This window comes from Bos taurus, chromosome 10 (assembly GCF_002263795.3).
Source record: "Bos taurus isolate L1 Dominette 01449 registration number 42190680 breed Hereford chromosome 10, ARS-UCD2.0, whole genome shotgun sequence".
NCBI classification, from domain to species: domain Eukaryota; kingdom Metazoa; phylum Chordata; class Mammalia; order Artiodactyla; family Bovidae; genus Bos; species Bos taurus.
The window spans coordinates 70,779,489-70,806,485 of record NC_037337.1 but is presented as its reverse complement, the minus strand read 5'-3'; the positions used below and the strand labels follow the sequence as shown (position 1 = coordinate 70,806,485).

Below are 26,997 nucleotides of genomic sequence, written 5' to 3'. Positions count from 1 at the left end.
CCTGGCTTGGAGAATTTTGAGCATTACTTTTCTAGTGCGTGAGATGAGTGCAATTGTGCGGTAGTTTGAGCATTCTTTGGCATTGCCTTTCTTTGGGACTGGAATGAAAACTGACCTTTTCCAGTCCTGTGGGCACGGCTGAGTTTTCCAAATTTGCTGGCATACTGAGTGCAGCACTTTAACAGCATCATCTTTCAGGATTTGAAATAGCTCAACTGGAATTCCATCACCTCCACTAGCTTTGTTCGTAGTGATGCTTTCTAAGGCCCACTTGACTTCACATTCCAGGATGTCTGGCTCTAGGTGAGTGATCACACCATCATGATTATCTGGGTCGTGAAACTCTTTTTTGTGCACTTCTTCTCTGTATTCTTGCCACCTCTTCTTGATATCTTCTGTTTTTGTTAGATCCATACCATTTCTGTCCTTTATTGAGCCCATCTTTGCATGAAATGTTCCCTGGTATCTCTAATTTTCTTGAAGAGATCTCTAGTCTTTGCCATTCTGTTGCTTTCCTCTATTTCTTTGCATTGATTGCTGAGGAAGGCTTTCTTATCTCTCCTTGCTATTCTTTGGAACTCTGCATTCAGATGCTTGTATCTTTCCTTTTCTGCTTTGCTTTTCGCTTCTCTTCTTTTCACAGCTATTTTTAAGGCCTCCCCAGACAGCCATTTTGCTTTTTTGCATTTCTTTTCCATGGGGATGGTCTTGATCCCTGTCTCCTGTACAATGTCACGAACCTCCATTCATAGTTCATCAGGCACTCTGTCTATCAGACCTAGTCCCTTAAATCTATTTCTCACTTCCACTGTATAATGTAGTATAATAGAAATACTACTACATCTGGAGGAAGAAGATCAAATGCTTCACTAATCAGAATTATAACCTTTGGTTCTTGGTAGCAGAGGGATCATTCCCAGTTCAACAAAACCAAAGGTTATTCATCTGACTGCATGCAATTTTCCTACTCCTAGTTCAGCATTTCACTGATATTAAAATACAAGGATGTTATCAAATCTACACTTATCTCTGTGGTTATTTTGGAAGGTTAAATTTTATTTAATTAATGGCTGCTAAATAAAAAGGCTACTAAGTTTAATGAATAAATTTAAATTATGTTTTATATCAATTTGATTTCTATAAACAACAGCATAAAAACTTTAAAGTCAGGTTTTAGGAAATCTGGCTAAGAACTATGAAAGAGTTGCACAGGTTTCTGGAATACTGGCAAGTCTTCAAAACAACCCTAGTATATGTTTTTGGTGAGACAGGTTTACTATCAAAGACTTGAGAAAAATCTATGTGCTTCATACAAAATGTATCATTAATTCTCTAACAATAAGAAAAGTAAATAATTTCCATAATTAAAATACTCCGAGATAGAACGTGAAATTACTTTAGCAACAACAAGTGAAAATGTTATAGAAATCCTTGAATAATTTTCAGTGTCTTTTCCAATAGATTTTTTCTATCAATCTTCTTAGCCTTAGTTATGCACATTTCTCTCTCAGATTACACACACACACACACACATATAACATATATACACACATATATTTCTATTTTTAAATAAAAGATGTAAATTTTGTCTGGTAGAAACAGTGGAAATACTCCTCTATGCTAAAAATCCATTAACATGCCAGCAGAGTGTCTTCTCTCATATGGCTTATGTCCCCACCTCCATCCAAACATTCGCACATAAAATGTAAGAAATGTATATACATAAAGACAATCAGCAAGCTGACCTAACACACTTGCTGCCATATGTTTATTTTTTCAGCACTGTAAGAAAAAGTGACAATTTGACAGTGTGATTACGAAAAGATGTTTGTCTTTTTATATTTAATAGCATTCCAACCAATTATTTCTGAGATGCAGTGTTTTAAAGAAATTATTTTTCTCAAACAACTCCTTTTTCTTTTTCTTATCCTTTGAGAGAAGATGCTTTGTCTTATTTCTTTCTCTAACTCCAAAGCACCTTCACAGTCCTTTACACAAAAAGGATGCTAAAAATAATGACCTAAGAATGACTATACAATGGAACATTATTGAACTATAAAGAGGAGTGAAGTAATGACATTCCTTACATGAATGAACCTTGAAAACATGTTAAAGAAGACAGACACAAAACCCACATACTGTATGATTCCATGTATATAAAATGTGAATAGGTAAACCCATAGAGATAGAAAGTAAACTAGTAGTTGCCAGGATCTGGGGGGAGGGGAGGGAAGAGAATGAATACTATTGGGTATGGGATTTCCTTTAGTGCAAAAATTTCTGGATAAAAATGACTGAACTGTACCTTATGAAAGGTAAAATTTTCCAATTATCTCCATTTTAAAAATCAAGAATGAGTGAAGGAATGCTCACACTACTTCTATTTCATTTAGAGTTCAAAAATACTGCCCACTGACTAACATGTAACCCAATTTAACTTTCTCTACTTTGGGCATATTCTTGTTGCCTGTTCCCCTTGCTTAACTAATACATCCTCAAAGAATGAAAAATTTTAGTACATAAAAGAAATCACAAAATCTTTTAGAAAAGTAAAAATGACAAGGCTATTGTACTACGGCTGTTTGTACCATGTCTACATTCAAAATTATCAACTGAAAAATGATTATAAGGAACTATTCTCATTTTCTTCTTTTTCTTCTTTCTTTTCTTTCCCTCTCTTCTTCCTTCTATCTTTCTACTAAATGACAGAATTAAATGTTGTTTGGGGTCAAAAGCAAAATGGACTGAATCATCAAATTCAATTCAATCAACACATTGATCACTGACTGTATTTAAGCACAGTGCTATGCTGGGAAACAAGGTCTATTAAATAAATAGAAAAGCCTATCTTAACAAATAAACTACAAAACTATCCTATATATCACTTTCTCTGAAACTTTAACCAGTCTGGAGAATACAGAGTTGGTAAAGGCAGCTCTTGCCATAAACTATTAAGTCGTACAATAAATATTTATGAAGTGTTCACTCAATAAAATGGTATAAAACAAGGAAAAGAACATCAATTTTGCCCTCAAGTAGATATGGGCTTGAATTCTAGACCTTCATTTTCTAAACTGTGTGCTTTGGGAAAGTTAGTTAACCTTCATGAACCTTATCATTTCTCATATAAATGGGAACAATTACTAACTGCGTGGCGTGGCATTATGAGGAATAAATGAGACAACATAAAGTGCCTAATAAAGCTTCAGTAAATGGAAACTATTGCTAAGATTATGTTCAGGGCTTCCCTAGTGCTTCAGTGGTGAAGACACCTGCCAATGCAGGAGACATGGGTTTGATCCCTGATCCAGGAAAATCCCACATGCCACCAAGCAACGAAGCACATGCACCACATTACTGAGCCTGTGCTCTAGAGCCCGGGAGCTGCCACTACTGAAGCCTGCATGCCCTAGAGCCTGTGCTCCACAACAAGAGAAGCCACGGCAGTGAGAAGCCCACGCGCTGCAACTAGAGAGCAGCCCCCGCTCGCCGCAACTACAGAAAAACCTGACCAGCAACAAAGACCCAGCAGAGTCAACCATAATTACATAAAACAAACAAAAAAAAGATTACGTTCAGGGCACCAAAGATCTGGAGGGTGGAGTTAAGGATGAATAAGACATTTTTGGATGGCATCACCAACTCACTGGACATGAGTTTGAGCAAGCTCCGGGAGATGGTGAAGGACAGGAAAGCCTGGCGTGCTGCAGTCCATGGGGTCTCAGAGTCAGACATGGCTGAGCAACTGCACTGAACTGAACTGAAGCCATTTTCGACTGCAGGTTCAGAAAGGACTTGGGAAAATGCAGCTGAATGCTGAATAATAAAAAGTGTCAGTTCAGTTTGGCAGTATCCTGTAGAGGAATTTTTTGTCTATGATTATGAGGGATACTGGTTTATAATCTTCTTTTCCAGTAAAGTCTTTGGCTGGTTTTGGTATCAGGGTTATGCTTGAACAAGTTCTCCTTGTTCAAGCTTGTTAAACTTAACAAGTTTTTCTGGCAGTGGGAGCTACTCTTCTAAGACCGTATCAGTGAATGAGAATCTCTCGAGTCTCCTGTCCTAGCTCCCATTCTTTCTTTTTCCAGAGGTCTATGGAGAAGAGATTCCAAGTAGCAGTGAACTACTTTTATATCAGTAGCTACCAATGGCTCTATGCTTGGCTTTTAGTAATTCATTAAAGAAAAGCTCAGTCAACATCTTTATCTGCTTGTATGGTGCCTGTGACTATGTTGTGGCCCAGTCTCTGTTGACACAGTTCTTGTGTCCCATCTCTCTGGAGAAGTCTGCCTTTCTGTGGACTTTAAGCTACTTGCTCTACATTATAAGCTATCTGATTGGTTCAAGAAATGCTATGACTTTATAGTTTATCCGACATTTTATTAGAGTTAGAAGTGACACTCTCCACCTTCCTCCTCCTAGGGGGAAACAGAAACCCCACATTCAGCAACATTTTAAAGCGAATTTCCATTTTATTAATCAGTAATAGCATGCATTTGTAAAAAACACATTTACTCAGATTATGCTTGTTAAACATTTGGTTACATGGATTTGGGGCAGACTTGTTAGTCTGTGCCCCTTCTCCCGGGAACCCTATAAGAGATCTATACACATGGTTTTTAAATTACTGTCATACCTTATGAGAAAAAAATCCATTAAACAAACTTTTAACTGTGATTTTAAAATTACTAAAATAAATTGTAATTCTGAGATCTATTGTAACTTAACTATATTTCAAATACAAAGGCAAAAATTTTCATTTGCACTTGTGGTTAGAAATAGCTTCCAAATATATATAAGATTTGAATTTCCTAATTCTCACATATCTGAAGTTATAATCACTGTAGTGAGGTATAAAAGGTGCTAAGATGTAAAGGAATTAAATTCAAGACATTTGTTGGTATTGCTCAGTCACCAAGTCATGTCTGATTCTTAGTGACCCCATGGGCCATAGAATGCCAAGCTTCCCTGTTCTTCACTATCTCCTGGAGTTTGCTCAAACTCATATCCACTGAGCCAACTCTTTGTGACCCCATGGTCTGTAGTTTGCCAGGCTCCTCTGCCGGTGGAATTCTCCACGCAAGAATACTGGAGTGGGTTGCCATTCCCTTCTCCAAGGGATCTTCCCAACCCAGGGATGGAATCCAAGTCTGCTGCATTGCAGGCAGATTCTTTACCAGGAGGGAAGCCCAATTCAATACATAATGTAAAAAAAAAAAAATCTATCTGTGATTTCCCACAAAAAAGTAACCAGATTTTGATAAACTATTGCAATTATATTAATTACTTTTAGCACTTTGATACATATTTTCTGAGCAACATATATCATCTATAAATAAGAAAACTGAAGAATGCTGTAATTTTAAACACCTTTGACAACTATTTAACCACAAAACATATACTCTAATTTTTTCCCCTTGACTCTAGCAAAGCATGTTTGACTTTCTAATTTATTATTTACTTGAAGTTCTTAAAATTTTAAGAGAAAAACTACAGAAAAATATTTTTTAAAGTGAACTATTTTAATATATCACAATAGAATTTAATTGTTCCTGGGTTCATAACAAATACATGAATTTAAGTACAAATACTTCATTTGTACTGAAGAAAGCTAAGTTGCACAGTGAAAGGGGGGGGAAATGAGTTGTTAAATTATTAAAAAGCTGCTTTCACTATAAAACTGTTAGATAACTAATCAGGGCTTAGAATCAGATAAGTGATATCATGTGATCAAAAATACATTCAATGAATTCAAAGCCAAGAGTTTTACTCTTAGATTCCAAAGATATCATCTTTCAGAACTCAAATCAATTTTTCTCTGTTGTGTTAAAATCTGAAAGTAATAATCCAGGGGAGAGGAGAAAGCTTGTCTTTACAGATTTCCCAAAAGCTTAGTGCTAGAATCTATGTTCTACCATTATCTTCAGTCAATTTTTAATGGATGATCACTGAAAAACTACCACTATTGCTGGTAAATGGCTTGATTTCTTGATACACACACACACACACATATAAAACTACTATACATTTCAAAGTGAAATACATGATACTTCTTCCTGAAACAGCCATAATTTTGGGTTCAAGTATTCGTAGAAGAATTTATTTTCCAGAAAAGATGTGGTTTTGATTCCCTTGTGATAAGGTGAATTTCCTTCAGTATCTTCAAGGCCCTTTGCATATGCAAGATAGGATTGAATTCCTTCAAGGTCAGTCAAAGTCCTGAAAGCCCTAGAGGATTATTTTGGCACTCTGACTTTCCTAGTCTCTAAAACATTTGGCAACGTAACAGAGTTTTATCAGAGGAAAAAAAACCCACAAAATTTATGGGGGAAAAATGTTGTAACTGACTATTGCCAAAGGAATCATATTCATTCAAAAAGTATTTAGTAGGGAGATATATATCAATTACAGAGTGAAACGCTCGACTCCTATTTGAAATGTTCTATCTATAGCCCACTGGGTATTTATCTGTCTTGGTTAAAGCTGACATAGGCCTGCTCCCCTAACTTCTGTATTATACTGTAACTGTGCTTAGTCACTCAGTCGCGTCCGACTCTTTGCGGCCCATGGACTGTAGCCCACCAGGCTGCTCTGTCCATGGGGGTTCTCCAGGCAAGAATACTGGAATGGGTTTGCCATGCCCTCCTCAAGGGGGATCTTCCCAACACAGGGATGGAACCCAACTCTCCTGCATTGCAGGTGGATTCCTTACCGTCTGACACCCATGAATACTGGGGTAGGTAGCCTACCTCTTCTCCAGGGAATCTTTCCAACCCAGGAATCAAACTGGGTCTCCTGCATTGCAGGCAGATTCTTTGTATTAGATGTAAAATTAAATGAAAATAATTTTTACACATATTAAATCCAATTATTCTAAATTCTTTCTAAATAAAACTGCATCACTAGCTAACACATTGGCTTCTTCTATTTTATTATTTTTATTGACATTAAATGTTAATTGGACATTATTTAATGACATTGTTGTAAGTCAACAAAAATTTAAATATTGCCATCTTGTGGCCATTCATATACATGAAACTGAAAACAATGTCACTTTCCTAAAGAGATTTACCTTTAAAATATTCCCAAATATATTTTCCTTATCAGCTGAGAAAAATGATCGTTTTATTACATACACCCTTCTCCAAGGAGATAAAATTCATTTATACATTTAAGAAATTATATATTTTTTTAGAAAACTAAATTAAATATACAGTCATTGGCCATGAGTGGTAACAGAATTCAGTAGTACATCAAGGCAGTTTTGATACTATCTTAGACATATTCCTTTGCTCATATCTACATAGTCATGATTTAATACAAGGAAAGTTTTACAGGCAATTTTCCATAGGGTTCTAAAATACAATATCAACATAATAACTAACATTATTGTACCATTGTTAAATTTAAAAAAGTGGTCAGGAGGGCACAGTTCTAAAAAGCTGGAGCAAGACAGGAAGAGAAAACAAACAGAAAAGTAAAAACATAAATAACATAATCTTAAGCTCTTTCTCATTTAGGTCTTCCCCAAAATGCCAAATGCCTAGTTACCTTTGCAATTAGACTGGCATTCAATACATGAGCTAAAAAAAAACACAAATACAAAAGCAAAAAAAAAAAAAATTCTACTGCTCAAAATACTCCTAACACTTTTGCAGATAGAAGAATTTTTAAACAAAAAACATCTTAGTTTCTACTGCCAAATTTCAGAATTTAAGTTATATAAAATTTAAATGACTACACGATACTGGATGCTTGGGGCTAGTGCACTGGGACGACCCAGAGGGATGGTATGGGGAGGGAGGAGGGAGGAGGGTTCAGGATGGGGAACACATGTATACCTGTGGTGGATTCATTTTGATATTTGGCAAAACTAATACAATTATGTAAAGTTTAAAAATAAAATAAAATTAAAAAAAAATAAATGACTAAGAAGCAAGAAGGCAAACAAAGCAACCTTGTAGAAACATAAAGACAACATCAAAATGCTGTGATACTGAGTATAGAATCAGTCAGCCACATCATTTTGTTAATCAAACAATACAGAAAAGTTCATTCATATGACAGCATTTAACATGAGAGTCCTTTGTTTTATAAGCTGCACTTGTTAATCAAATCGCCACACAATAATAAACAGCCTTTACAAAGCTCCTGAATATCCATAATGCTGCCTTTATCATAATTTAAAACAGACAACTATGTTACAGACTTGTACACAGATAAAAAGATACTGACATTCAATTGTACAAGAACCAAAAAATAAGATTAAAAGAAAAATACTACCTGAGAATTTTTAAAATCTATTAGAAATAGCATTTACTGGTAAAAAGAACTAACAAATATATACTCAAATACAGGATGAGAGTCTTAATCCCAATGGACTAGATGTGAAAAAACAAAAACAAAACCCTAGAGATAATAAGACATAAAAGTATTCTCATTATGTATTTGTTCAATATCACAAGTATCAAACTACTATTACAAGAAAACGAGTCTTACCTTGCTGCTGTGAAAGTGAAATATCAGGTTTATTTCTTACACGTATTAGACGACTTTGAACTGGCTTGTGTTCAACTTGCTTAACATCTTGGCCTTGCTTTTGTGGGTACTAAAGAATTAAAGACATGAAGTCATAATATCATTTTTTAAGTTACTTTTAAAAGATCTGAGCAATTATTTACGTGTTTATTATATAAACTTTGAATACTATGCATGCTTTCTAAGTACCAGATGGGTAACGGAGTACATATTACAAAAGAAAAGATGTTACAAATAAAATCTTTCAAAAGATTTGGATAATATACAGATTTCAAATATGCAAATAGCTTCTATTTCTTACTAAAGAATTCAGAGCTACTTATAAATCAACTACTCTAGATACATACATGATGGATTTAGACAGGATAAAAACTTAATTTGGCTGTAAGAACTTCCATATAATTATTTTTGCATAAAATGAAAATCTGCATAATGTACTGCAATTTTCAAAAAGCTTTTATATATAATAACATCATTTAATTCTCACAAGTGTTGAAGAGGTATTATTATCCTTTGTCACTCAAGAAATGTATATTCTACCATAGGCCTCATCATCTCTTTTCCTTACTACAATCTAATCAAATTTAAAATTTTCAGTGGTAAAATTCCTTCACAATCACATATTACAAATTGTGATGAATTTAGCCATTCTTTCTTTCCTGTTTTATGAGTCTAGTTATGAATGAGTCTCTAAGAACAGCTACCAGATACAATTTGACAGAAACTTAAGATGTCCCTGAACTCTTATCAAAATACAAGCAGAGAAGAATCTGAAACCTATCCACATGGACTCAAATGGAACCACTCCAGTTCTGGCAAGGACCTATTTATCTACAGGTAAGAATGAGCAGTTTCAAGCTGTAATAGTCACAACTAGCCTTACCGCTGGTCTTTTAAGTTTAGAGCCTTTGTTATGTAGGTTTCTGCCCTGAAGGAAATATTATTTTGATGTGTATTTCTAAGATGAGTACTATGACTATCTTGGGCCACTTCAACTAGAACATTCCTATGATCCTTCCTATTGACTGTCTCCCTTAACCACAGAATATTGTGGGGCTTCCCAGGCGACTCAGTGGTAAACAACCTGCCTACCAATGCAGGAGACTCAGGAGATGCAGGTTTGATTCCTGGATCAGGAAGATCGCCTGGAGAAAGGAAGGACAACCCATTCCGGTATTCTTGCCTGGAAAATCCCGTGGACAGAGGAGCCTGGCAGGCTATCGTCCAGGGGATCACAAAGAGGTGAGCATGCACGCATGCAGATTATGGAGCTAAATTGCTTGTATTCAAATCTGGGTAAGGCATTACCTAGCTTTGACTTTGGGTAAGTTACCTAATGCTCAAATACCTCGATTTCCTCATTCATAAAATGGGGATGATAATAATAATTACCTCAGTAGGTTGTTGTAAGGATTAAATGAGTTAAATATGTAACAAACATAGAACAGCATCCAGTTGAGTATAAGCACTGGAAATAAGTTTATGCTATTATTATCATCAGTCTATTTTTCCTTTAATAAAGGAAATCTAAGAAATGAATTTTTTTGAAGCCATTCTAATGGTAACACTTTGCAGTTTTATTTTAAAACAGGCCAATAAATAAAGGAAGGCAATCTTTATTTTTTAAATATCTTTATTGAGGTACAATTGATAGACAATAAACAGCATATATTTCAAGTGTGCTGCTGCTGATGCTAAGTCGCTTCAGTCGTGTCCAACTCTGTGCGACCCCATAGACGGCAGCCCACCAGGCTCCCCTGTCCCTGGGATTCTCCAGGCAAGAACACTGGAGTGGGTTGCCATTTCCTTCTCCAATGCATGAAAGTGAAAAGTGAAAGTGAAGTCACTCAGTCGTGTCCGACTCTAGTGACCCCATGGACTGCAGCCTACCAGGCTCCTCTGTCCATGGGATTTTCTAGGCAAAAGTACTGGAGTGGGGTGCCATTGCCTTCTCCGATTTCAAGTGTATCATTTGCTAAATTTTGACATATGTATATACCCATGAAGTGATCATCACAATCAAGATAATACGATGAATAAATCCATCAATCTCAAAAGTTTATTCATAACCTTCTATATTCCTTCCTATAACTACAGATTAGCTTGCATCATCTAGAATTTTATATAAGTGGAATCATAACGTACACACTCTTATTTGGGTGTGGGTTCTGCCTTTTTTCCCCTCAACATAACTCTTGTGAAAATCATCTATGTTAATCTGTATCAGTAGTCCATGGCTTCTTCTTACTAAATAGTATTCCATCTTACAGATATGCCAATATGTGTATATTTAGCAACTATGGACATTTGTGTGTGTAAAGTTTTTGCTGTTGTTTAGTTACTAAGTCGTGTCCAACTCTTTTGCAACAACATGGATGGCAGCTGTCAGGCTCCTCTGTCCATGAATTTCCTAGGCAAGAACACTGGAGTGGGCTGCCATTTCCTTCTTGGAGGGATCTTTCTGATCCAGGGATGGAAAATTGCTATCAACATTCATGTGTGAGTCTTTGTGTAGAAATGTTTTAGTTTCTCTTGGGTAAATAAATACTTAGAAGTGAAATGTCTGGGTCATATGGTAGGCGTACATTTTACTTTTTTAAGAAATTGCCAAACTGTTTTCCAAAGCAGTTGAATCATATTACATTCCCACAGCAGCATATGAGTTTAAGTGCTTTACACTTGCCAAAATTTGGCTTGTGAGCCTTTCTAATTTTAGATGTTCTAATGGGTGTGTAGTAGCATTTCATTGTGGTTTTAACTGACATTTTCCTAATGATTACTTGATGTTGAAAATCTTTTTATGTGCTTACTTCTTTGGGTAATGTATCTATCCAAAGATTTCATCCATTTTTTAATTGGATTGTTTTCTTAATATTGAATTCTGAGTTCCCTATATATCCTAGATACAAGCTTTTTATCAGATAAGTGATTTGCAAATATCTTCTCCCAATCTGTAGCTTGTCTTTTCATTCTTTTAACAGTGTGTCTTAAAGCGAAGTTCTTATTTTTGAGAAGACCAGTTTATTAACTTTTTTCTTTCATGGACACAGTTTTTGGTGCCATTTTTGCCTAGCCCAAGGTCACAACTTTTATTTTATTACAGAAGTGACTAACAGATATTTATTTATTATTAGTTTTTTCCTGATCTTTATTTGGTCATAGGTCATTAATATTAAACCCTACATAATAGTGTATTCCATAAACAATCTTTATCTTATACATTTTTGGCTTTCATCTGCAACACCCTGCAATGCTATACAATACCATACCATGACTATTTATTGAATAAATTAATCCACAATGAGAAACATTGTAATAGCATTGTAATTAAATGCTATTGCACTTAATTTAACATGAGCATTCTTTTTTTTACATCTTGGAGAGTATCCTATTTTTTCAGTACACAAGAATTCATGAATTTTAATATAGTAAATATTTACTGAATACCTACTATAGACAGACTACTAAGCTAGTTATTGCATGGGAATATAGAACATAGCTATCTACCTAGGTAACAGGCATTTTTATATACATTATTTCTAATTTTTAATTTAAAGACAAGGAAATTAAGGCTTAGAAAAAAGCTATGTATGTATTCAAGGTCCCAGCTAGAAGCTGGATAAGCTAAGATTTATAGCCAAGTTTGAGTCAGTTAAAAAAAAAAACAAAAAACAGAAAAAAGGAGGCATGATTTGAGGCTGTCTGATTCCAGAGACTGTGCTCTTGATAGTGTGCCATGCTAAGGCAATACTGTTACCATTCTGATTTAAGTAAAGTACAAGTACTTAATCGGGTACCTGAGGAAAGCCTTCAGCGGCTTCTGATAATTTAACATCTCTTTCTTGTGCTGTCAGAAGTGTTGTGGGAAGAGTAACGTGAGGATCTGGCTGCAACTCCAATTCTCCCAAACTCATTGGACCATGACTAGCACATAAATCTTCATAAACAGCATCTGCTATCAAGTAAGTAAACAAAAAGTTAAACTATTTCTTAAAGGAAGAAAAATTGGCTAAAATTACCAATATTTCTCATCTGCTGAATTAGAAATAGAAATACTTTAACAGAAAATGCCTGTCACCAAGCCTTCATTGCAATTAAAACCAAAGGTCATAGCAAATTCAAAAAGTACCTATGTTCAAACATATCTATGGATTATTGTAGGGTTCCAGTCAGCAAGTTGTTTATGCAGCCCCCACACAACACCCACTCTTACATACCAACTCCGAACCCTCCAGAATACCTTTTCGGTCAATAAAAGTCAATAGAATACTTTCTATCTAAAATGTAATCTTACATGTTTCAATGCCATTCTCCCATATCTTCCCACCCTCTCCCTCTCCCACAGAGTCCATAAGACTGTTCTATACATCACTGTCTCTTTTGCTGTCTCATACACAGGGTTATTGTTACCATCTTTCTAAATTCCATATATATGAGTTAGTATACTGTAATGGTGTTTTTCCTTCTGGCTTACTTCACTCTGTATAATAGGCTCCAGTTTCATCCACCTCATTAGAACTGATTCAAATGTTTTCTTTTTAATGGCTGAGTAATACTCCATTGTGTATATGTACCACAGCTTTCTTATCCATTCATCTGCTGATGGACATCTAGGTTGCTTCCCTGTCCTGGCTATTATAAACAGTGCTGCGATGAACATTGGGGTACACGTGTCTCTTTCAATTCTGCTTTCCTCAGTGTGTATGCTCAGCAGTGGGATTGCTGGATCATAAGGCAGTTCTATTTCCAGTTTTTGAAGGAATCTCCACACTGTTCTCCATAGTGGCTGTACTAGTTTGCATTCCCACCAACAGTGTAAGAGGGTTCCCTTTTCTCCACACCCTCTCCAGCATTTATTATTTGTAGACTTTTGGATCGCAGCCATTCTGACTGGTGTGAAATGGTACCTCATAGTGGTTTTGATTTGCATTTCTCTGATAATGAGTGATGTTGAGCATCTTTTCATGTGTTTGTTAGCCATCTGTATGTCTTCTTTGGAGAAATGTCTATTTAGTTCTTTGGCCTACTTTTTGATTGGGTCATTTATTTTTCTGGAGTTGAGCTGTAGGAGTTGCTTGTATATTTTTGAGATTAGTTGTTTGTCAGGTGCTTCATTTGCTATTATTTTCTCCCATTCTGAAGGCTGTCTTTTCACCTTGCTAATAGTTTCCTTTGATGTGCAGAAGCTTTTAAGGTTAATTAGGTCCCATTTGTTTATTTTTGCTTTTATTTCCAATATTCTGGGAGGTGGGTCATAGAGGATCCTGCTGTGATGTATGTCAGAGAGTGTTTTGCCTACGTTCTCCTCTAGGAGTTTTATAGTTTCTGGTCTTATGTTTAGATCTTTAATCCATTTTGAGTTTATTTTTGTGTATGGTGTTAGAAAGTGTTCTAGTTTCATTCTTTTACAAGTGGTTGACCAGATTTCCCAGCACCACTTGTTAAAGAGATTGTCTTTAATCCATTGTATATTCTTGCCTCCTTTGTCAAAGATAAGGTGTCCATATGTGCATGGATTTATCTCTGGGCTTTTTATTTTGTTCCATTGATCTATATTTCTGTCTTTGTGCCAGTACCATACTGTCTTGATAACTGTGGCTTTGTAGTAGAGCCTGAAGTCAGGTAGGTTGATTCCTCCAGTTCCATTCTTCTTTCTCAATTGAAACATGTAAAATATCACGTATGAAACGAGATGCCAGTCCAGGTTCGATGCACGATACTGGATGCTTGGGGCTAGAGCACTGGGACGACCCAGAGGGATGGTATGGGGAGGGAGGAGGGAGGAGGGTTCAGGATGAGGAACACATGTATACCTTTGGCAGATTCATTTTGATATTTGGCAAAACTAATACAATTATGTAAAGTTTAAAAAAAAAATAAAAAAAAATAAAATGTAATCTTAAAGCAAAGGACGTTTCCTGACTAGGAAATGTTGATATTGCTTAGATATTTTTCTTCAAACAATCAGGCTCCTCTTTTCCTCATCCAAACGACATCTCAATCAAATCAATAAAAAGAAGACAATATGAACAGAAACAAATATTTATCTAATAACATCACTGTACATTTATATGGCACTTTAAACTCCATGCACTTTCACATACATGATCTCATTTAATTTGAATCTCACAATCATTCTGTAAGGTAAGAAGATCAGATAATTTTATAACTGTCTTTCACTGACAAAGCTAAGGCTCAGGAAAGTTAACCAATTGTTCAAAAATCAGAATTTCTAGTTAAGAGGTGTACAGGAACTAAAATCCTCATCTTTCAACTCCTACTCACTGTCCCTTATTTCACATTCTTGCTAAATTATTTCTCAGAAAATTCTGTTTTTCCTAATTAATGGTCATCTTTTAAATACAGCACAGTATGGTCTATCTCATTTTAATCAACAGAAATAGACCTGAAACTCTACACATAAACTAAGTTGTTTCAAATGAAATGATATTTTAAGACCCCACAGATATTATATTTTCCACTTACAGGTAGTCTGTTGAAAATTTCTTAGGTATAGTCTGTTGAAAATTTCTTAGGTATAGCAAATAATCACTCTCTCTTTTTTTACATTAATCTGTATTTTTAGATAAGTGAAAGTTGCTCAGTTGTGTCTGACTCTTGGCAACCCCATGGACTGTACAGTTCATGGAATTCTCCAGGCCAAAATACTGGAGTGAGTAGCCTTTCCCTTTGTTGGGATCTTCCCAACCCAGGGATCGAACCCAGGTCTCCCACATTACAGGCAGATTCTTTACCAGCTGAGCCACAGTAAGTTTTACATAAAGTTATAAGAAAAACATAACCTGACAGGGAAAGAACTTAAGTAGGTAATTCATAGAAGAGCAAATCCAAATAATCATCAAATATAAACTCACCAGGAGTCAGTCATATGTTTATACTTTAATTGACAAAAATAAAAAAGGTAATAAAAATAATATCTGGCAGGGATACAGGGGAAAGGTTGTAATATATTACTGATAAAGAAAAATTAGTTTAAACTTTTAAGACAGCAACTTGGCATATCTATTTTAAAGTTTAAAATATATTTTCCCTTGGACCTGTTATTTCTGGGAAACTACTCCCTAAATATATAATGCAGCAATATACTAGGCTATGTTGCTGTTGTTGTTGGTCGCTCAGTTGCGTCTGATTCTTTGTGACCCCATGGACTGTAGCCTGCCAGGCTCCTCTGTCCATGGGATTCTCCAGGCAAGAGTACTGGAGTGGGTTGACATTTCCTTCTCCAATGTTAGGCTATACATGAGTGAATATTTACTCTAGCATTGTTTATAGTGGGGGGAAATGGTAATAAAGTAAACATTCATCAACAAAGCAATAACTGAATAAATTACTGGAAATCCATACTGAAAGGTTTTACGCAGTCAATAAAAAGAATGAATTTAAGTAATAATAGTTGACCTGGAGTAATTTCCACAGGGTTTCCTGGGTGAAAACAAAACACATGATATAATCTCAACTTGAAAAATGACAACAAATATATACACACCATATGTACCTATCATATATAATTATATGCAGAAGGAAAAAAAACCTAAAAGGTTACATATCAGAATCTTAACATGTGTTACCTGAGATAAGGCATAAAGTGGGACAGGAAAAAATGTGAGGAGGAGGGGTAGATGAAGAACATTAAAAAATGAATCTATACTTTAAAGTAATATATAATATAATCACATTTTATTTTTCTATAAAATGATATGTGGCTGACGCATGGGTGTAATGAAAAAAATTAATTACAAAGACATAAGATAGACTGTGATAAAAGAAAAAAATTATATGTAGAAACCCAAAAGTATATAAACAAACATCTCCCCAAAGCATTAAAAGTGCATAATAACTCTCCGCTCATAAAACACTCTATCACTTAACCTTTACTTACTGACTATGCTACATTCTCTGCTAGATGCCAGAGCTATGACAGCAGACAGGATGAAGTCCCCATCTCAAGTGAGATTACAAATCAGTGTGATAAGAGCAACATTAGGCAGGTGACATTAGAGGACTACACAGAGAGAATATTTGACGGTATCTAACTCAGTGATAAGGGGTCAGGCAAGGATTCCATGACAACAATGACCACACTGTTGCATTTGCTACGTCACTTCTAAAAATTACACTCATTGAGTGTAATTATGTTAGTTATCCCTTTTTAGGAGGGATGCTCAAAGGATTATTCCATTCAAGTCAAATTTAATTTAATTAATTATAATTTGAAATCCCTAATTTTATTTTTCTAGAATACTATTGCTTTGAAAAAGCAGCCATCGTAGACTCAGTCTGCTTGACTTGCCAGTGCCAGCAGCAGCTTTGGTTCTTGCACGTCTAGTAAGTTACTCCATTTGTATGAAACCCAAAGGCACCTCAAATTCCACTCCTTCTTATTTCCTCCTAATTCTATCTTTCCTCCATATCTCCTCTCTCCCTCAGTGAATGGAGATACCAACTATCAAATCATTCTAGCCAGAAACCTGGAGATTTCTTAGACACTCTCTTCTTTTGCATTTCTCATATCCAAACTAAGTCTTGTCCACTCTCCTCAAATGTCTACCAAATCTCCCTTTTTATACTTCCCTGCTGCTCAATAATGACTCACCAAGTTTACTATAACTGTCTCAGCTAGAGGCTCCTTGCCTCCAGCCTTAATTCTCTCCAATCTATCCATCACACTGCACCTCACATGTTCTTGCCAAAATAAAAGGCAAATTTGATCATTTCACTCATTTATATACAATTCTTAATGGATCTGTGTATATTATAAAACATTCAGAATTGACAGAAATTCACAAATGACTTTTCCATGGGAATAAATATAAAGCAAGATTGGAATTATTTTCCATTTTGCACATAAATAAATCTCTACTATCTTAAGAGTAAATCCCAAAACCACTGGATGTTATCATCTATATCTACCTGGTTTCTGCTTACTGGTCCAACTTCATTATATCCTAAGCTCTAAAGCTGTGACAAAGTACTTACACTTCCCTGCTTAAGTATCTTTGTCGTTTCAACTTTATCCCCTTGTCTTATTATGTATTCTGCCATGAAGGTTTCTCCTACACTTACTACACAGCAAATGCCTATTCATCATTGAGAACTCATTTCAAGTAAGCTCACATATGATGTCTTTCTTGATTGATCTCCCCAGATACAACTGACCTGTACCCCAATCCTATTTGGACTGCTATACAATAACCACAATAACCTATTGCATGTTTTTGCTTTCTCATATACTATCTCTACTAGAGAAAAAATTCACTAAGAATAAGGTGTTACCAGGTTTTATGTTCCTACCACCTAGAATATCCTTAGAGCAGAGCAAGCAATCAAAAAATATTTTCTGAATATGTAAATGAACAAACTGGAACATGTTTATCACACTTCATAGTCTGGCTAATTCCTCTAATACTCAGTTTCACATTGGCTCTTCCGGGAAACCTCCTCTGAGCCCTCATGTGTGGGTTATTCCTCCTCTGTGCTCCCATAGCAGCCTGTGTTGTTGCATTAATCAACAATATTGTAATTGTTGTCTCACATTATCCTACATGAGTTTGTAAACTTCCTGGAGAGCAGACAGCTATTACTTCTGCCTCTCAAAACCCTTATTTAGTACCAATATAGTGACGGATATATGCAGGTATTTAGTGCATTTTCTGAGTAAATCAAGAGTTATCAGATCAGATCAGATCAGATGAAGAGTTATAATTGGTAGTAAATCTCAGTCCTCAGAGTTTGTTCAAAATACCAGTTCACATTTTAGGGTTCTTAAAACAATTCTTCAAACCTTATTTAGCATCTTTTTGTTATTCAACCCAACCTGAGAGCCTCAGAATTAGAAACAGTGGTATAGGACTATGAGTTGCAAATAGGATACTTTCTGAAAATGAGCAGAAGTGGAGACAGGCAAGGTAAGAACAGATGAGCCTCTGTAGAGGAAGCTATTAGAAATCAACATGAAGGGCATGAGATTAGACAGTAGCAGAAATAATGATACATGGGACTCATTCTTCTACAATAACCATAATGTAACAAAATACTTAAAATAAGAGGGACAAACTAGTCCTCTATAGGCACCTTTTTTTTTAGGCAACTGTGTGTAATTTCTGGTTCTACTAAATGTATTTGAGAAGGTATTTTTACCTTCTCCAAAACAGTATCATGTGTCAAGCATAGTGACACTTTATATACAAGAGCTGACTCATTTGAAAAGATCCTGATGCTGGGAAAGATTGAGGGCGGGAGAAGGGGACGATGGAGGATGAGATGGTTGGATGGCATCACTGACTCAGTGGACATGGGTTTGAGTAGACTCCGGGAGTTGGTGACGGACAGGGAAGCCTGGCATACTGCGGTTCATGGGGTCGCAAAGAGTCGGACACGACTGAGCGACTGAACTGACTGACTGACCTCTAATAACCTTATGAGGCAGATACTGTTTCTGATAAGCAGCTTCCACTACGGCCCCCTAACGATTGTCGCCTGGTATTCAGACCTTTCTGTAATCCCCTGCTATATTATTCCAGGATTGGTCTTTGCTATTAACTGAATGTGGCAGAAGTGATGACATGTCACTTCTGACTTTAGGTTATAAAACACCATGGGTTTCCATCTTGGGTGCTCACTGTGTCTCAGATCATCCACTCTGGGAAAAGCGAACTGCTATGTCATGAGCAGCATAACAGTAAGGCTCACGTGGTGAGGAACGGAGGCATCTTGCCAACAGTCATGTGAATGAGCTTGGAAAGCAGATCCTCCAGCCCCAGCTGAAGTCCTTAGATGATGGCAGCTCCAGCCAACAGATTAACTACACCCCATGAGAGATCCTGGGAACCACGCAGCTACGCCACTCCTAGATTCATGGCTTTCAAAACTGTGAGAGAGAATAAATATTTCCTGTCTTCATCTGCTAAACTTTGGGGTAATATATTACACGGAAATAGATAACTAGTACATTAATATTATCTCTACTTAATAGATGAAGAAACTTGGGCTCAGAAGATTAAGTTACTTGCCCAAAAATACAGATCTGGAATTTAAAATGATCTCCAAAACTTCAAAAGCTCAAGCTCTTAGCCACTCTGTTATAATGACTCATCTACATACTTAATCTAATGCCACTTTCAGTTCAGGTCAGTTACTCAGTCGTGTCTGACTGTTTGCGACCCCATGAACCGCAGCACACCAGGCCTCCCTGTCCATCACCAACTCCCAGAGTCTACCCAAACCCATGTTCAATGAGTCGGTGATGCCATCTAACCATCTCATCCTCTATTGTCCCCTTCTCCTTCTGCCCTATCTTTCCCAGCATCACGGTCTTTTCAGTTGAGTCAGCTCTTTACATCAGGTGGCCAAAGTACTGGAGTTTCAGCTTCAACATCAGTCCTTCCAATGAACACCCAGGACTGATCTCCTTTAGAATGGACTGGTTGGATCTCCTTGCAGTCCAAGGGACTCTCAAGAGTCTTCTCCAACACCACAGTTCAAAAGCATCAATTCTGTGGCGCTCAGCTTTCTTTATAGTCCAATTCTCACATCCATACATGACCACTGGAAAAACCATAGCCTTGACTAGATGGACCTTTGTTGACAAAGTAATGTCTCTGCTTTTTAATATGCTGTCTAAGTGGATCATAACTTTCCTTCCAAGGAGTAAGCGTCTTTTAATTTCATGGCTGCAATCATCATCTGCAGTGATTTTGGAACCCCCAAAAATAAAGTCAGCCACTGTTTCCCCATCTAATTTTCCATGAACTTATTATTGTTTTCAATTCAATTAAATAAATATCTACAGAGTACCTACAATTAAAAATGTACTGGTCTGTAGGTAACCAGCTAGGTGATACCATAAGGAGGGGCTGAATAGGATACATCCTAATGGATTTTATTCTGTAACAATTCAGTAAGTACCTCTTTGTTCACAAGTACCAAGCAGCTCTCAAGTGATCTGTGAGAGCCATCTAGTGTCGATTCTATTTAATCACAATCTGCACAGTTAGCTGGATACAGATATAGAAGTTGTATTTTATACTACTTTGAACCCTAATTTAAAATACTGTTAAAAATGAATACTCCTACTATGTGCACAAAATAAATAATTCAAGTATTAATTTATATTTATTCCCATGGAAAATTCAGTCCTGAGAGTCTCTCATTTCTGAACGATAAGGTGGAAAGCTTAATATAAAACTGACAGTCTAAATACTCCACACCAATGTACTTCTTTCTGATTTCTGGCAAATCTGCATGACTCCAGAAGTTCTTTTCATTTAAGAGACTGCAATAATAAACATGAGATTACCAATAAATGAGAATATAGTTGATCCTCATTACTCTGAAGACTTTATTTCTACAAATCCACCTGATACAATGTATTTGCAACCCTGAAATCAACACTCAGCACATGCGACTTGTGGACATGCATGCATGCACACAGCAGTGAGGCCTGAATCACCCGCCACACACTCAGCAGACGAGGCTGAGCACAGGTGCTCTGCTTTCTGATCAGCTCTTACACTATGAACAAGTATTCTTTTTTGCTGTCTATTTAGTGACAGGTTTTCCACATTCTTATATGTTTTTTTCGTGATTTTGCTCTTTAAAATGGCCCCAAAACATAGTGCAGAAGTGCTCTTCAGTGTTTCAAAGTGCAAAAAGCTTTGATGGGCCTTACAGAAAAAATATATGTGCTAGGTAAGTTTCATTCAGTAATGAGTTATAGTGCTATTGCTCATGAGAATCAGTGTTAATGAATCAACAGTGTATATTAAATAACTGCCTTTAAATAGAAACATACATAAAGCAAGGTTATATATTGTCAAAAATGTTGTGTATGTATCAATAAATATAATAAATATAAATATAATATAATATACAGGCTCATAGGAACCTAACCCAGGATTTCCTCTAGGAAGAGTAGCTCAGTATTTCCTAATTCAGTGTTTGTGGTGTCTCTATTATAGGACCTAATGAGAATCAACTACATATACCAGAAACTGATATTCTCTATTCTATTCTTATTCTCAAACTGTTACAGCAAAAAGTTTAGTTAACAAAGTTTCAAAATAAGACTGAGTGCACTGAATTCTGAGTCAGAAATTCCTACAGCATAAAGAGTGAACTTCTACAGTATTACCTAATTAAACATTGTCCTACACAAGATGTTATGTGACAGTTTTCATGTGCTAGTCATCTTTTTCCCAATATACATTAAAATAACATCACTACTAAAAAATCTAAAGTAGACATATACATATTACCAAAACTATCTCATGCCCCACCCAGAGACTCATGCACCAACACGGTTACATGAATCACATTTGGGGAAACATTGCTATATATAGAAAAAGTCATTATCAAACTTTTCAATTGTGAATACCCTTTTAAATAAAGAAGGTCTGCAAGCTTCTACCTGAAAACAGTTATGCTTTCCTTAATTCAGAGTAGGAACACTACTGTAGATTATAATACAAAACAGAATACAGCATTCGACATGAAAACAGTACAAAGAGAGTGTGATGGGATTCAAAGTAAATATTCTAACAGACACTACATCAGGAAGGGGTATTTTGGTGAATACCTGCAACCGTGTCACACTGCTGAGATGATGGCTTCGGAGCACATTTTGCATCTGAAGACTCTGCCTCAGCCACAGGTTGCTGCACGTATGCGGAAAGTTCCCTGAAGAGGTTCTCTGCTGCTGCAGCTGTCAGCCTCTGTCCTTCACTAAGCTCACCCACACTGTTTTCCAAGTCCTGTAAAAAGTAGAAACCACTGTTATAAACATCACATTAAAATCAAGTCAAAAAACAAAAAATAAAATAAAATCAAGTCAAAACAAAAAATATCTGTCAAATGTATCAGGATGCAGACCACCTGATTGCTTGAAAAGTATTTTAGAAAGTGCTTATCAAGCCACATACACATTACATGAAAGTTAGTTTAATAAGATACCTAAGTGTAGGCTTTGCTTTTCTTATGAAGTATTTCTTCTGAAGTTAAATACCCATTATCTGTTTATTCAACCTCCAAATTAGACAGCAATAAAACACACAAGACATTTTTTATTATTTAAAACACTAAATTCTGGCACACAACCTAAGCTGTTTATATAGTTTAAAATTAGAAAACAGAAAATTTACCTCTTGTTCTTTCTAAATGAAAATGGGCTAAAGTTGTCAGAATGAAATTTATAATGAAACACTTGCTGAAAATATACAAAAAGTACAAATATGATTCTTTACCAAATATATAAAGTAAAAACTTTAAAAATGATGTGTTAAAATTCTTTCTGTGTTAAAAACTAGATGACCTAATCATAAGCGCATGTTGTGACTTGGAGATATTCTAATTAATGAGCTTACTAATCAAGAACTGAATAAAAATTCCAATATATGAAGGCTCTCATATTTTTTATTTAAAAGGAGTTTAATTTCAACCAAGGGTTTTTTTTTAAACTAGAATATATGAAGAAATCACTGCTGAAACATCTCTGATGACTGTTGACTACAAAATAAAATCTAACTGCTTAGCTCATCATTCACAATTTTCTACAATTTACCCTAATTATCCTCTACAGATTTATAGCTCCCCTTATTCTGTAATCTGACTTTTCTTAAAGAATATCAATAGCTCAACATCCTTTAAACAGGAAAAGATTGGTTTTTAATTATTATGAAACCCTTGAAGATTCTTGGGCAGAGTTTAGGATGACGGCAGACACATTTTCCTTAGAAATATTTCACAGGACCTATATTACTCTACCACTACTATATAAATGTTGTGCAATATACAGTACCTTCTCTTTGATGAACATTGTCAAGGGTACTTATAATTGCCGAACACCTTAATACTCTGTGGAAGATTTAGCTTCCCTATTCACACAATGCTCTAATACCACATAAGCATTTGTCATTTTTATATCCTATGCAAATCTCAGACTCATATCAACTCTAAGTTAGTTTATCTATAATCTCCAGTAGCACACCCAGCCCATCCACATAAATGCACAAGATGCAGTTCTGTCCTCAGACTGCTCTCACTGACCAGATGCTCCCTCTGGGCAGAGTAGCAACAAAGAATGGCTACTATTTTCTTACCAAAGCAGTATTTTAACTTACAAATATATCATTATTACTAGTTCTTATTACAAACAAATGTTTAAAACATAGGAGAACACATTTAATGTCAATCACTGTTAATCAGACTGGCAAAAATTTAAGATTAAAAATACATAATGAAAAAAAAAAATACATAATGAGGTGTCAGAATCTCATAAAGTTGAAAAGCAATGCTTTAGTGTCTATTTAAATTATAAATGCCTGTGCCTTCTGAGTAAATTCCACTTCTCGTTATCTTCTATCAGTTCAGTTAAGTTCAGTTACCCAGTCATGTCCGACTCTTTGTGATCCCATGGACTGCAGCATACCAGGCCTCCCTGTTCATCACCAATTCCTGGAGCTTACTCAAACTCATGTCCATTGAGTTGGTGATGCCATCCAACCATCTCATCCTCTGTCATCCCTTTCTCCTCCTGCCTTCAATCTTTCCCAGTATCAGGGTCTTTTCAAATGAGTTGATTCTTCATATCAGGTAGCCAAAGTATTAGAACTTCAGCTTCAGCATCAGTCCTTCCAATGAATATTCAGGACTGATTTCCTTTAGGATTGACTGGTTTAATCTCCGTGCAGTCCAAGGGACTCTCAAGAGTCTTCTCCAACACCACAGCATCAGTTCTTCAGTGCTCAGCTTTCTATATAGTCCAACATTCACATCCATACATGACCACTGGAAAAACCATAGCTTTGACTAGACAGACCTTTGTTGGTAACGTAATGTCTCTGCTTTTTAATATGCTGTCTAGGTTGGTCATAGCTTTCCTTCTGAGGAGCAAGTGTCTTTTAATTTCATGGCTGCAGTCACCATCTGCAGTGATTTTGGAGCTCCCCAAAATAAAGTCTCTCACCGCTTCCATTGTTTCCCCATCTATTTGCCATGAAATGATGGGACTGAATGTCATGATCTGAGTTTTCTGAATGTTGAGTTTTAAGCCACCTTTTTCACTCTCCTCTTTCACTTTCATCAAGAGGCTCTTTAGTTTCTCTTCGCTTTCTGGCATAAGGGTGGTGTCACCTGCATATCTGAGGTCATTGATATTTCTCCTGGCAATCTTGATTCCAGTTTGTGCTTTATCCAGCTCAGCATTTCACCTGATGTACTCTGCATATAAGTTAAATAAGCAGTGTGACAATATATAGCTTTGATGTACTCCTTTCCTGATTTGGAACCAGTCTTTTGGTCCATGTCCAGTTCTAACTGTTGCTTCCTGACCTGCATACAGATTTCTCAGGAGGCAGGTAAGGTGGTCTGGTAGAGAGGCAATTCCTCATGGTACAAAAAAGGATTTTATTCTTTTCATAGTTTGGAGAAAGAAAAATTGGAATCAGTCTAAAAATTCTTCAGTAGGAGAATAAACTAGGGCATACTACATGGTAGATAAAAAGGATATGGTACGTCTTTTAGGATTTAGTTAAATTTTAAGAATCAGATGGCAGAATAACACATACACATACCTCAAAATTACCCACACATGAGCACACACACATGCACGTGCAAATGTTTAGATGCTTAGAAAAAACCTGGAAAGGATAATCTTCCAACTTCTGGGCTTCTGGTCTAGCCAAGATGACACACTAACAAAGGCTGCCAGCTCCCTGTCCCCAAAATGCTGGAGCAACTACAGAAGTGAGAAGCCACGGATTCTGAGAATTAAGTAAAAACTGTGAAAAAACACTGGGAAAGACCACCTGCTAGCTTGACCTGGTGTGTGGGGGGGAAAAGGGCTGCATCCTGTGGAGGAAGGTGGCTACAGGGGGTGCAGTGAGAAGAATGACTGATGTAAAGAGCTGCTGTCATTTCCTCTTTGCCTCATTAACTGGAAATCATCAGTGCCTGCACCTTAACCATAAAGATCTTGGCAACAATCTGGGCTGTAGATACTAGTGCCCCAGAGTAACGATATCAGGGAGCATGAAGGCCCAGTTGGGGTGAAAAGTTACAGATTACATCTGACCAAGAACCCATAGGCATTCACTCCTCACTCTGTCCCCCTTTGAACCCAAGGACAGGAATACAAAACCTCTCAAAGAAACTTCTTCCTAAGGGTTTTAAAGACATAAAAACCATCAGAAGAACTGAATGGCAGAATATCAGCAAACAGCCGTGGTCACCATCAGGAGTGGTTCTGTGCTGCCTGAGAAGCCCCCTCCTGGGGCTCATCACCTCGTCTCCTCTTCTATTCACTTAAACAGACCGTGGCCTGATTTTAGTCCTTCAGTTCAGTTCAGTTCAGTTCAGTCACTCAGTCACGTCTGACTCTTTGCGACCCCATGAATCGCAGCATGCCAGGCCTCTTTGTCCATCACCAACTCCCAGAGTTCACTCAGACTCACGTCCATTGAGTCAGTGATGCCATCCAGCCATCTCATCCTCTGTCGTCCCCTTCTCCTCCTGCCCCCAATCCCTCCCAGCATCAGAGTCTTTTCCAATGAGTCAACTCTTTGCATGAGGTGGCCAAAGTACTGGAGTTTCAGCTTCAGCATCATTCCTTCCAAAGAAATTCCAGGGCTGATCTCCTTCAGAATGGACTGGTTGGATCTCCTTGCAGTGCAAGGGACTCTCAAGAGTCTTCTCCAACACCACAGTTCAAAAGCATCAATTCTTCGGTGCTCAACCTTCTTCACAGTCCAACTCTCATATCCATACACGACCACAGGAAAAACCATAGCCTTGACTAGACGAACCTTTGTTGGCAAAGTAATGTCTCTGCTTTTGAATATGCTATCTGGGTTGGTCATAACTTTCCTTGCAAGGAGTAAGTGTCTTTTAATTTCATGGCTGCAGTCACCATCTGCAGTGATTTTGGAGCCCAAAAAAATAAAGTCTGACACTGTTTCCACTGTTTCCCCATCTATTTCCCATGAAGTGATGGGACCGGATGCCATGATCTTCGTTTTCTGAATGTTGAGCTTTAAGCCAACTTTTTCACTCTCCACTTTCACTTTCATCAAGTGGCTTTTTAGTTCCTCTTCACTTTCTGCCATAAGGGTGGTGTCATTTGCATATCTAAGGTGATTGATATTTCTCCCAGCAATCTTGATTCCAGCTTGTGTTTCTTCCAGTCCAGCGTTTCTCATGATGTACTCTGCATATAAGTTAAATAAACAGGGTGACAATACACAGCCTTGACGAACTCCTTTTTCTATTTGAAACCAGTCTGTTGTTCCATGTCCAGTTCTAACTGTTGCTTCCTGACCTGCACACAAATTTCTCAAGAGGCAGATCAGGTGGTCTGGTATTCCCATCTCTTTCAGAATTTTCCACAGTTTATTGTGATCCACATAGTCAAATGCTTTGGCATAGTCAATAAAGCAGAAATAGATGCTT

The 26,997-nt window shown here is 36.7% G+C and overlaps 1 protein-coding gene across 14 annotated transcripts in view; it reads right to left on the bottom strand.

Annotated features, from left to right (window-relative positions):
• The window catches only part of KIAA0586, a 166,143-nt gene that overhangs the window by 57,963 nt on the left and 81,183 nt on the right, over nt 1-26,997 (bottom strand). For 12 of the 14 annotated variants that reach the window (XM_059890879.1, XM_010809415.4, XM_024998070.2 and 9 more), the window contains 3 exons: nt 22,133-22,307; nt 12,336-12,493; nt 8,500-8,608 (listed from right to left, as the gene is read on the bottom strand). In XM_059890879.1, the coding sequence (XP_059746862.1) occupies nt 8,500-8,608; nt 12,336-12,493; nt 22,133-22,307 (442 nt within the window). The remainder of the gene's footprint in view (nt 1-8,499; nt 8,609-12,335; nt 12,494-22,132; nt 22,308-26,997) is intronic. The other 2 variants (XM_005211909.5, XM_005211911.5) reach the window with 1 other exon arrangement.